Source organism: Carassius auratus, unplaced genomic scaffold (assembly GCF_003368295.1).
Source record: "Carassius auratus strain Wakin unplaced genomic scaffold, ASM336829v1 scaf_tig00047001, whole genome shotgun sequence".
NCBI lineage: Eukaryota > Metazoa > Chordata > Actinopteri > Cypriniformes > Cyprinidae > Carassius > Carassius auratus.
The window spans coordinates 3,574-17,257 of record NW_020527011.1 but is presented as its reverse complement, the minus strand read 5'-3'; the positions used below and the strand labels follow the sequence as shown (position 1 = coordinate 17,257).

General features: G+C 31.2%; 1 protein-coding gene across 1 annotated transcript in view; it reads left to right on the top strand.

The window, feature by feature from the left end:
* Nucleotides 1-7,034, top strand: part of LOC113088753 (wiskott-Aldrich syndrome protein family member 1-like) — a gene marked incomplete at its 3' end in the record, with an annotated part of 30,240 nt that extends 23,206 nt beyond the window's left edge. Inside the window, exons 4-5 of the mRNA XM_026255823.1 lie at nt 3,933-4,086; nt 6,908-7,034. Of these exons, the coding sequence (XP_026111608.1) occupies nt 3,933-4,086; nt 6,908-7,034 (281 nt within the window). The remainder of the gene's footprint in view (nt 1-3,932; nt 4,087-6,907) is intronic.
* Between the last annotated feature and the right edge of the window lie 6,650 nt (nt 7,035-13,684).

The following is a 13,684-nucleotide window of genomic DNA, read 5'->3' as shown; positions in this document are numbered from 1 at the left end:
TAATTAGAAATAATAGCGTGCTCTGCCTTAGTAGACTAACAGTGCTCGTCAATGTCAAAGTAATTGTTCTGGCCAATCGAATCAAAGTAGGCGGGGTTTAGTGTTCACAGAAGCAGAGTTTCAGTTTAACGCTGAAAGTTGCTAAATATTATAGTGTTAAATGTTAAAAGTTATAGTGTTCCTGTGGCTCAAGTGGTAGAGCATTGCGTTAGCAGCGCAAGGTTGTGGTTTCGATTCCCAGGGAACAGATGTTAGCCTGAATGCCTAACAGTTATATCCAGTGATGCAAACTACTCAACTTTTTTCTCAAATATGGCAATTTTTGCGACTGTTGATCTCTATATAGTGAGTGTAGACGTGGGTTGGATATAAAGAGCATGAGTCTGATGGATGAGCAGCGCTGTCTCCTCACGCTCCTCTACCGTTTTTATCAGCCTGAAACAATTTAAATTATGTCGCGCTCCATGAACTCCATTCTCTGGAAATGGGTTTTATTACGGAGAGCGGGCCGGTGTGGGTTCAGCCGCTGCCTTCTGTGGGAGAGTAATAACTGTAATGGTGAGCAGAATTACTGTGGGGGGATCCCACGCCCCATCTCTCGGTGAAGTGATCCGTGTCTGTAAGGACACATCCATCCCAAACGCTGCGTCAATCCGATATCCTGCTTCAGACCGACACGGACAGATCCGAAGTGAAAAGCCCTGGAGGATCAGCAGCTCTCGAGTCTGGCAGATGAGTTTGGGATCTGGACGTTACTGTGATGTTACATGATGAAACCCTTTTAAACCGCTAATGGTGGTGTGAATAATATTCATGCAATATATTTCATAAGTTTGATTTCCAGGGTTTTGATGAAATTATTTATATAAATGTAATAATATAAATAATAATAATGCATTTGATATTAGGACTAATTAATTAATGATATAAATGCCACTTTGAATAAAAGATACTACCAAATGCATAGATGTAAATTAAATATTTGTAATATAAAATAAATGTGTTTTTTTAAATAATAGGACATTTAAAAATAAAAAAATAAAGAGTGAAGGTGAAATTGAATTGATAGATCACCAGAGATACACACTTTCCCATAGAAATATATAAAAATATAAGATGTCAAAAGTGACATTTTGGTTTTAATAAAAATAATAATAATAAAACTATGTATATATATATATATATATATATATATATATATATATATATATATATATGTATATATAATATATATATATATATATATATATATATATATATATATATATGTATATATATATATATATATATATATATATATATATATGTATATATATATATATATATATATATATATATATATAGTAATAATAATAGTTTGCTAACTGAAAATGAATAAATAAACATTAAAATTTAATAAAAGTAAATATTTTTTTTATATAGAACAAAGACACGAAAAACTCTGAAAAATGGAAAAATAGGAAGTTTATTTCTTGCAATTCAATTCTCAGAATTGCAAGAAACAGAGTATGCATTATGGGGAAAAAAGTAATGATTATCTTTTTAATTTTAATAAAAATGTCAAAACACTTTAACTAAAATGAAAAAAATATATATATATTCATAACAAAATAAAGATATTAATAAAAATCTATAACAATTTCTTAATTTTAAAATAACACTTTAAATAACTGTTGAATTTTGTTTCAGTTTGGCGAATCAATTTTTAATCCACTTTGAATTTGCAATGTTGTTTAATTTGATGGGTAAATTAAAATGTGTATGCCTCTGTTTATGAACAGATTTCATGCTGTACATGTTTCACACTTCATGTAGAGCATCTGATCTGAATTAACTGCAGATCCTCAGTCTCTGCTGGTCTGTGGTCAAACTGAGGCTCATTATGACCCATAATTCATCTGGATGGGTAACGTTTCTAGTGGTCATTCAACACGTCAGAGTCATCTCAGGAATGCTCTTAGTTTGTGGGTTGTTTTACAGTAAATCCATTTGAGAAAAAAGGCTCTTAGGACAAAAGGGTCCGCTTAATGCATAAATGTAAATATACATATATATATTTATTAAATTATGAAATGTTGACGAACGACAACAAAATGTTTAATTTGCAACTTCAATTTCTATACTATATATATATATATACACACATTGCAAATAAAGTTGCAAATAAAATCTGCAGAAAAACATTTTCAAAACTGCATTTTGTATTTAATTGGGTTATCTTTGTGTAATATTAAAATTAGTTTGATGATCTGAATCTTTTAAATGTGAAAATTTTGCACAAAAATAAAACAAGAAGGGTGCAAAAACTTTTTTACACCACTTTCAAATATATATACACAAACACACACGCACACATTTTTTATTACATATTTTAAAATTAAGCAAATAAGGAAATTCTGTTGAAAAATAATAACAATCTGATGTGAATCAGTATTATTTTATAATCATTGATGTATACTATTATAGTTTTTATTAATATTTTTTTATTTATAATAATTATTTATTTATATTTTCACTTTAATAGCAGTTAGTTTTTTGTTGTTTTTGTGTTTTTGTCATTTAATTCGTTTTTAATGTCTGTATAATTTTCATACACGAAATGTTGCTTTAATAAAATAGACACAAGTTCATGAGACAACTCAAAGTTGATGCAAAACATTCACTGAAAAAAGGAAAAAAAGATTTTAGATGTTGCTGTTTCTGCTCAGATGATGAAGAGCTGCTAATAAACGCACACACACACATCGAGCTCATTGAGAGTGTTTAGATTCATGGCCCTTTCCTTCAGAAACACGTCAGTAGGAAAGAGTCTCCATTCATCCGCAGCGCTCCGTTCTCTGCAGATATCGACAGCATGTAAAGATTTTCCTATAAAAGCCGCCGCCATCATTTACTCACCTTTGTGTCGCTTTGAACCCACATGAAGCTCAATCATCTGAGGCCAACACAAGGAGAAAATCGTGAGATGTTATGCAGCTCGTGCCTTATGACTCAAAGATCATGTCTTTCAAACTGCAAAACTAAAAATGTCATAAAAATATCCTCTTCTCAAGCCTACATCTACATCAAGACTGACTTAAATGTCTTCTTTCAGGCAAAATCAGCAAACCTGTTAGTTTTGTCATATGCATTTGAATTATTTAATGTTATGAGAATTATGAACAAATCAGGCTGTAATTTGTATTCAGACAAGGGGTCAACCGATATTGTTTTTTTGACAGATGATACCGATATCCGATATCTTGAAAAGCAGATGGGTTGATAGCCGATATAAAGCCGATATATATATATACATATATATATATATATATATATATATATATATATATATATATATATATATATATATATATATATATATATATATATATATATATATATATATATAATATTTTTTTAAGAAATTTGAAATCATTTGACAATGGATTAAAAAATAAATGTGTAAAAATAAACAAACTTATTCTTTATTCAACTATATTTTGTACTAAAGTATTTTTAAATAAATACTTAATAAAAATACAATAAAAAGCTTTGCTCTGCTCTGGGAAATTTGCATGTGCATTGTGAATCATATTTTTCAAATAAAGCAGGGGTAACAGTCATTTTACATACAGCACACAGTGCTGTATCCGTATTATTAGACAGAACTTTTAACAATGACCGTAAACAAGGGGAAGAATATGAGAACTGTGAGCTCAGGTGCTGCCTTTTTAGCACTGTCAAAATAAAAGTCCCACCTAGAAGACGAGCAGAAAAACTTATCAGCCAATGCTGATATTTGAAAAATGCCAAATATCGGCCGATATATCGGTCGACCACTAATTCAAACACACATATTTTTTTGTCAGTCTTGTAAGTGTTTCAAGAATCTGTAAAGACTCGCCTGTAGAAAGGCAGATGTGGGTCTGATGCGATGTGTGTCTGTGTCTCAGTGTCTCTTCAGGACATCACCATGAGAAAGGCCTTCCGCAGCTCCACCATCCAGGACCAGCAGCTGTTTGAGCGTCAGTCTCTTCCCGTCCCCATGCAGGAGACATACGAGCTGTGCGAACAACCTCCACCGCTAAACATCCTCACACCCTACAGGTCAGACTCCTGACCCAACAGATAATCACACCGGAGACGTTTTCACAGCAGACTTCAATACCACTGAAATAACATGAACTGCAATCAGAAAGACATGAACTGACAAACTGAAAAATCTAATTTAATATGGAAGCATATGGGTATCAAAATTTATTTTAAAATGTAATTTGCAAATTGGCAATGAATTTCTTTATTTAATCTGGCAATTTCCCATTCATATGTGCAATGCTTAGTGTGGAAATTCAATTATATAATTTGCATTTCCTACACTAGTTTTAATATGTAAATTAAAAACATATTTTAACATGACCTATTATTTTCTAATTCATACTGCATATTGATACAATTATCACACGGTTTCACGATGAAAATGCAATCCCAGATGTGCTACCTGTAAATCTCAATGCATTTAGGAAAAATGCCATTTAAATGATACTTTTGCTACAGTTTTTGCATGGACGTTTTAAACATCTAATCAATTTGGGTAATACAATTTCCTTTTAATTTTGCATCTTATAAAGCGTTAAAATATGTTTTTAATTTACATATTAAAACTAGTGTAGGAAATGCAAATGTAAATTATATAACTAAATTTTCATTTTCATTTTGCACTAAATGTTGCACATATGTTTGAGAAAATGTCAGATTAAATAAATGCATCGCCATTTTACATATTTATTAATTTTGCTACCCATATGCTTCCATGCATTTAACTCTTCATGTAACTGTTTAAATAGCAATAATGCATTTTATTCAAGTCATAAATATTATTTAACATCTCCACAATTACCCAAATACATTAATTTATACCAGGACAATAATTTGTAAAGATACCAAAATATGCATTTTTGACATCTTTTCCAGTATAAATATCTAAATATTCTTCAATCAAGATGTAAGATACAAATAAAATTTTACTTGATATTTTCTGAAAAATATATAACAATTAAGCAAGTTTTATAAATTTAGATATAGAAAAAAAAGGATTTGTTTTATTCATTTTTAAGCAAAACTCATTTAATTTGGATATAATTTCCAGAAAACAATATGTAACATAATTTGTCATTTTGCATCTCCAGTAAATTATTAAAAGCTCTCAGATGTTCCTTGCAGGTGTTTCTTATACACTGAAATAAATTGCAACTTAAACATTTCTAATTAACTAGTTTTATTCAAGTCAAAAATATTATTTAGCATCACTCAATCAGCCTAAATGCCAATAAAGCTAATTTTATTTTTCACAAAATATTTTCCATGTTTTTCAGTATAAATAAGTAACATATTTAAATCAAAATACATTAACTTGAAATGCAAAATAACATATTATATCTTGTTTCTTATTAATTTATGAGTTCAAGTGAGTTTTTGCTTGAAAATGTTAAAAAGGTCCCGTGGAACCTTTTTCGTTTTTAAAGCATAAACTTAATTCTGATACATTTTGTCAGGAAAAAAGACTTAATATTGTTTGTTTGCTTCTCAAAGAAATGTATCTTGATTTAGGAATGTTATTTGTAATATACTGTATATAAATTATATGGATATTTGTTCCGGAAAATCTCAAACATTTTTCAGGTCAGATGATCTGAGCTCATATTTTTGCTCTGTATTTTTAGTGTTAGTGACTCATTGGTGTCAGTTTTTATTTCTCCTGAGGACTAAGTTGATATTTCATGAACTATGCAATGAAAGGGTGATATTGTCTCCGTCTGTGCTCTCGTCCATGCAGTTTTCATGTGTTCTGCTGCTGTTTTCACACCGAGCGAGTGTTTCTGGAATTAATGCCTGTTACTGGAGGCAGGAACATTTATTTTGAGAGCATGAGCATTTATGCATGAGCTCTCTCTCTTCACACAATCCCTTATTACTTCATGAAGACGCCGGCACCGGAGGTTATTTTATTAGACATCAGGACAGATGTTTCCTCTCCTCCTGTAAAACCGTTGTCTTCCACTTGTGCGCGTCTTCAATTCTCAGGATAAATTCAATAAATTCTCTTCTGCTCACTAAGGCTGCATTTATTTGATCACAAATACAGTAAAAATTTTGAAATATTATTATAATTTAAAACAGCTGTTTTCTATGTGAATATCTGTTAAGCAGTAATTTATTTCTGTGATGCTCCGCTGTATTTTCAGCATCATTCCTCCAGTCTTCAGTGTCACATGATCTGCAGAAATCATGAAAATAGGATGATTTACTGCTCAAGAAACATTTCTGATTATTATCAATGTTGAACACAGTTGAGCTACACAATATTTTTGTGGAAACAGTGATGCATTTTATTTTTAAGTATTTTCAGAAGAATAGAAAGCTCAGAAGAACAGCATTTCTTCTGGCATTAGAAGAAACGCTGTTAACATTAGAAATGGCTTTACTGTCAATTTTTATCAGTTTATCAGTTTGTCCAGTTATCATCATGAAAAATATTTGTATCTAAAATAAATAAAAATATACTTTATGTATATTATTATTCACAATAAAAAAAATACAAAATAATATAACATCTGTTAAATAGTATGTTATTACTTTTTATTTCAATTAAATATCTGTATAAAATGACACATTTATATTATTATTTAAAATACAAATAATAATATACAATATAAAAAATCTCATGTAATTATTTATTAGTCATTTATTTAAATATTATTTTTATAAAATTGCATGCTTTTTTGTGACAGTACAATTATCATCATGAAATATACATAAATATTAACATTTTTAAAGCACATTATGTCATTTTTTTTTTTTTTTCAGTTTAATTTAGTATAAAAATGCTGTAGGTCATCACTGAACACATCTGATCTGCGTCTGTCTCTAGGGATGATGGGAAGGAAGGGCTGAAGTTCTACACCAACCCGTCGTACTTCTTCGATCTGTGGAGAGAGAAGATGCTGCAGGACACAGAAGACAAGAGGAAAGAGAGGCGGAAACAGAAGGTGAGATGGGCAGGGCTACATAATAGAGGGGTGTGGCTTAAATGCAAATGAGATCGCGATGGGTGTGGCATCCAAGGGGATCAAGCACTAAAAATCACATATTTAAAACATACATAATAACATACTTTATGATTACCGTTCAGTCATTTTTCACTCCGTTTTGGCTTCTCTGTCGTTTTCTGTCATTGTGTGTGAGTTTGAATGAGCCGTTTCTCTTGACATGAGGTGTTTTCTGATTGCGTTTAGATTACAGACCAACACACACACACACACACACACACACTCAGGGGCTAATCACAGGCTAATTAGAAGCAGATTGTATTTTTACGCTTGATGGCAGATCCTCTTGAAGTTACTACAGTAAAACAGGTTGTACATTGTGATATTACAGGTCAATATCTACTTGCATTTAATAAAATCATTTTAAAATATACATAACATCTAAATTTCTTTTACGTTGCTACTTTAATTTAAAATATGCAAATTAGGCAAAATTTTAAATATTCACATTACAACTGATATAAATCGGTGAAAATGTCACAACTTTTATCTCTTTGTTGTTATGATCAGCCGCTCAGTGGTTTGGTAATTATCAGATGCTTTTATGAAAAGGTTATTTAACAAAATAAAACCCTTTGACTTTGTAAATGCATGATTTTATATGAAAAGGACTTTCATAAATGCATCTGATAATTACTAGCAAAATGCTTGTTTAAGTCAATGAGTGGTATCCAATTATCATCATAAAGAAAAAATATAATTATTTATTTATTAAAAAATGGAAATTATGTAAAAATGTTAAAGAATGCATAAAACATGATGTAATTATTATTTATTTCAAAAGTATTTTATTTGAAAAATATATGTTGAATTGCCATGATTATAATCTTAAAATAAAACCGTTTTCCAGAGGCTCTATGAAGAAGAAAGAGAGCTTGCAGTGATTGTGTTCACGTACAGACACACAGAATGTGTTTAGCTGTGATGTGGAGCACTGTGCTGCTTCCCGTCATTCATTCATATTAAGTGTGTAACTGCAGTGGAAGTGGGATTGGCTGCATTCGATTAGACGCGACTCGATTACATTTGGAGTGACTGATGTGTGGAAAACTGCTCCAGTGGCTCTCCGTCTCTCTCAGACACCACTAACCAAAACTAGCGATGCTATTAAACCAACATAACTATACATTACAGTAGTGTGACTGACTGTAGATTTGCTGGTTTCAAAACAGAACAGCTGTTTCACTAACAAGCTCATTTGTCTAATGTAAATAACTTGCTGTATTGAGACAATCATTAAACTCCGTCTGATGAGCAGCAAACAATGATAAAAAATCTCTCTCTCTTTTAAAAATAAACACTAGATTCATGCATCACAGTGAATTGGTTCGTTTAGATGATTTGTTTAAAAATAAGTAAAATAAAATAAGTACTGCATTTACTAAAATCGAATTAAAAATCAATTTAAGCTAAACTAAAACTAAAATTAGAATGAAAAATAAAAAATATGAACAAATACTATAAGAGTATATAAATGTACGATAACTGCACTAACTGAGACCCATATTGTGTTATATACTCACTATTATACAATAAAATATGTCACAACTCTTTTTCTTGTAATTTTGAAATTGAGTTTAAATCTCGCAATTTTCTTTTTTATATATATCGCAATTCACATTTTTTTCTTGTAATTTTGAGATATATTTTACATCTTGCAATAAAAATTTTGTTTAAATCTCGCAGTTAAAATTTTTGTTCTTGTAATTTTAAGAATGAGTTTAAATCTCGCAATTCTAAGCTTTTATATAGCGCAATTCTATGGTTTTTCTTGTAGTTTTGAGATTGAGTTTAAATCTCACAATTCTGAGTTTGTTTAAAGTATATCTTGCAATTATGTTTTTTTTTCTTGTAATTTTGCAAATCGAGCTTAAATCTCACAATTCCACATTTGTTTATATTTCAAAATTCTATGTTTTTCTTGTAGTTTTGAGATTGAGTTTAAATCTCACAATCCTGAGTTTGTTTATATCTTGCAATTCAGTCTTTTCTCGTAATTTTGAGATTGTGATTAAATCTCACAATTCTGAGTTTGTTTATATCTTGCAATTCGGTATTTACTTGTAATTTTGAGATTGAGTTTAAATCTCACAATCCTGAGTTTGTTTATATCTTGCAATTCTGTTTTTTCTTGTAATTTTGAGATTGCGATTAAACCTCACAATTCTGAGTTTGCTTATATCTTGCAATTCAGTCTTTTCTCGTAATTTTGAGATTGTGATTAAATCTCACAATTCTGAGTTTGTTTATATCTTGCAATTCAGTCTTTTCTCGTAATTTTGAGATTGTGATTAAATCTCACAATTCTGAGTTTGCTTATATCTTGCAATTCGGTATTTACTTGTAATTTTGAGATTGAGTTTAAATCTCACAATCCTGAGTTTGTTTATATCTTGCAATTCAGTCTTTTCTCGTAATTTTGAGATTGTGATTAAATCTCACAATTCTGAGTTTGTTTATATCTTGCAATTCGTTTTTTTCTTGTAATTTTGAGATTGAGTTTAAATCTCACAATTCTGAGTTTGCTTATATCTCGCAATTAAAAAAACTTTCTTGTAATTCTGAGTTAGCAAAAACTATAGAAATAGAAAGACGGTTCACTCCTATAGTTATAAATGTTATGAATTATGAAACAGCAGCATTATTTGTCTGGTCTAGGCTGGAAAATAAGGTTTTTAAATGCTATTTGAGCATAAGAAACAACATTCATGGGGCAGCGCATTTCAGATTTTGTTGCTAATTTGAAACATGTCATATAATGGCAATTTTTGAGATTTCAGGATTCCCCCTTCCATTTAAATAGGATTTGGTCTTGTTTGAGTTTAAATCTCACACTTCTAAATTTGAGTTTATATGGCAAAATTCAAAATTTACATCTCACAATTCTGTTTTTTTTCTTGTAATTCTGAGTTTGTTTAAATCTCGAAATTCTACATAATATCTTGCATTTTCTAATCATTCAGTACCAAAGTACAATTGAAACTGTCTCTATACGCAGTACTTTACTGTACTAGTTGTCAAACTGCAGTTTCTGAGTCTCTTCCTAAACCTAAAACTCAACTAGTACTGACAACTGTGTCAGACTGAACATACGCAGGTTTTCCCGAAATAACTTCACTTCAGATGCCCTCTGTGTCTCTCCCCGAGGAGCTGTGTGTGTGTGTGTGTGTGAGAGAGAGAGCGTGTGAATGTGTGTGTTTCCTGGCCTGAAATCTGATCAGCAGCACGATTCGAGTTATTTCTGGTTGTTTCTTACTGCGCTTCACGCTGATGGCCACTGACAGTGTGTGTGTTTGTGTGTTTGTGTGTGTTTTATGTTCATATCGCTCTGGTTGCTGGTGAAGAGCTCAGAGCAGCAGGAGTTGGTCTCCCGCAGAGATCATGGTGTGCGGCTTTGAAACCCATGATACAAACACAGACGACACTCAAACACAACACTGAGCTCACTTTCATTTAAACACATCAGATATATGGCATTATTATAAAAGCCTGATTCCACCACAGAATAAAACAATAAAAAAGGTAAATGTGACTTTCATCTCACAAGTTGGACTTCTGGTTTCTCTGTTGAAAAAGTCAGAATTGCAAAATATAAACAGAATTGTGAATTATAACCTCTAAGTTCTGCAGTTTTTTTCTGGAAGTTTAAATCTTGTAATTCTAAGTTTATATCTCACAAAGTTTTTTCTTTTAATTGAAGGTTTGAGTTTATATCTCTCAATTCTGAGTTTGTTGAAATCTCACAATTTTGAGTTTTTTATCTTGCAATTACATTTTTTTCTTGTAATTCTGAGTCTGAGGTGAAATCGCACAATTCTGTGCGTATGTCTCGCAAATTCTGTGTTTATATTTCCCAAATTCTACTTTTTTAGTTTATGACTGACAATTCTAAATTTATATCTTTCAATTATATATTTTTCTTGTAATTATGAGTTTAATTGTATATCTCGCAATTCTGAATTTGAGTTTATATCCTGCATTTCCACATTTACATCCAACAATTCTATTTGTTCTTGTAATTCTGAGTTTGATTTATATCTTGCAATTCTACGTTTATATCTTGCAATTTATATCTCTCAGTTTACATTTTTTCTTGTAATTTTGAATCTAAGTTTAAATCTCACAATTCTGAATTTGTTTGAATCTTGCAAATTGCAACTTTATATCTCGCAATAAAAAAAAATTTCTTGTAAAGTTTAAAGTATGCAGTACTTATACATTTCAATCTCACAATAAATGAGTTTGAGTTTATAACTGGCAATTCTAAATTTATATATTGCAATTATAATTTTTTCTTGTAATTCTGAGTTTGAGTTGATGTCTCGCAATTCTAAATTTGAGTCTATTTCCCGCAACTCCACATTTACATCTCAAAATTCTATTTGTTCTTGTAATTCAGATTTTGAGTTTATATTTCGCAATACATTTTTTTTCTTGTAATTCTGAGTTTGAGTTTAAATCTTGCAATTCTATAGTAAAAGAAATAAGTTGTAATTACCTTTTTATTCTGTAGTGGACAGAAGCTTGATAATTTACAAGATAGAAAAATCTCACAGAAGATCGATTTGACATCTCAATTGCTTCTTATAATCAGTAATGAAATTTAAATAATAGCAAACTGAGTCTGAGAGGAAGTCTGAGAAAAAGAGCCTAGTAATTTCATACGAGTTTCAGAAGAGCTCTCAACTACGTCTCAAATTGAGCTCAGATCGTTATGAACTCAAACAGTTCTCACTGAATTCTTTCAAGCTAATAAATGTAAAGCTATATGACAATGAGGCACTATGTATCCCAATGAATTTTAGGATAAACAACTGAGACAAATACATGAAATGCACCATGAAGTGTCTAACAGACTGCAGACTGGTTTTTGAAATCCAGTACCAGTGATGATGCCAGTTTCCCACTCCGTTACCATGGTGATACCATCTTTAACACATTCAGAACTGAGTGCAAGGACAATAATAGATGCATTGATATGCAAACTGGTGCCTGTCAGGAGAGAGTCAACTACACAGACATGATCACTCAAAATAAAACCAAAGACACAATACGGCTGACTGCGATTATCAAATGGCAAAGTCTGCGATTTAATTACATAAATATATGCACTACTGTGTTAATTTACACGTGAACAGCTCGTGATCTGATGCTCTGATTTTTTCAGAAATACTTGCACAGTATGTTTTTCACAGAAGTAATGTGATTATTATTACTAAAATCATTAATCATAATAATAAATATTGCTATTGTAATGTTTTTAAAAAACATTTTTATTAATAATAATTAATATAAAACAATCTAAAACTGTTATTATGTTTTTCTTAAATAATAATTTTTACAGTAGTGATATGACTAATATTACTAAATTAATTAATTATAATAAGAAATATTACTATTTTAATGTTTCTTGGCTTGTATAATATTTTATTATTAATAATAATCATAATAAAACAACATAAAACTGTCTTAAATTTTTTATTATAATCAAATGTATTAATAAAATAAGAATATAATATAATATAATATAATAAATATTAATGTTCAGATGTTTTACAGCTAGGGTTTAAATAAAGAATTTAAGACAGACAAATAATGGTTTGTAATGTTATAGTTGCAATCTAAAATAAAACTATTATTATTTTTATTATTAATTATTATATTTTCTTATGTGCTTGTTTGTGTGTGTTGCGGTGACAGTAATCAAAATTTTTTAGGATTTACTTTGCAATCATTTTCACTGAGAAATTGCAAAAAAATTACACAATTAATTAAAAAAAATGGCTAGTAATAAATTCAATTAAACTGTATTATCACATAGAAAACCTAAACATTTATTTTCTTGTACAAAATACTGTAATAATCATAGTTTTATAATTTAAAACTTTGAAAATTAATTTTTTCATTGCGTTTCATTCTTAACGTTATAAGAACGTTATTTAAACTTACACACAATGTTCCTGTAATCACACTCTCAATCTGTTTGTTACAAATGTTACATTTTAGGAAGTTCGTGTGAAACGTGTAAAATATTCTATCTAGAATTCACTGAATACATAATATAAAAGTTTTTTTATACATTTACCATAACGTTCTTTTAACGCTGCACTTAGAACATTGAGAGAACGTCTGTGTGGCGAGTGGGGCGGGGCCGAGAGGCGTGGGAACGAGGAGTGAGGGCAGGTGTAGTGATTGGAGATGAGCTACACCTGTGCCCCACCGCCGGTCTCTCGTCCTTCACGGTCGTCACTCCAGTTTTATATCCTTCCATCTCCTACGTGGGACTCAAGACCGGCGGTGGGGCGCAGGTGTAGCTCATCTCCAATCACTACACCTGGCCTCACTCCTCGTTCCCACGCCTCTCGGCCCCGCCCCACTCGCCACATACCCCCATCGCCCCTCGCAGGCCGGGGGGTACCCTCGAGACTGCGCTCTACTCCCCCCCCCTCCCTCCGGGGGGGACCGCTCACGGGGACCTGCGGGAACCTGGGGGTAAGACAGACGAGGCGAGAGAAAAGGAGATGGAAGGAGGAGCGACAAGGACGAGAGAGGGGAGAGAGGAAAAAAAAAAAATCCGGTTCCCAGACGCACTGCTGCTC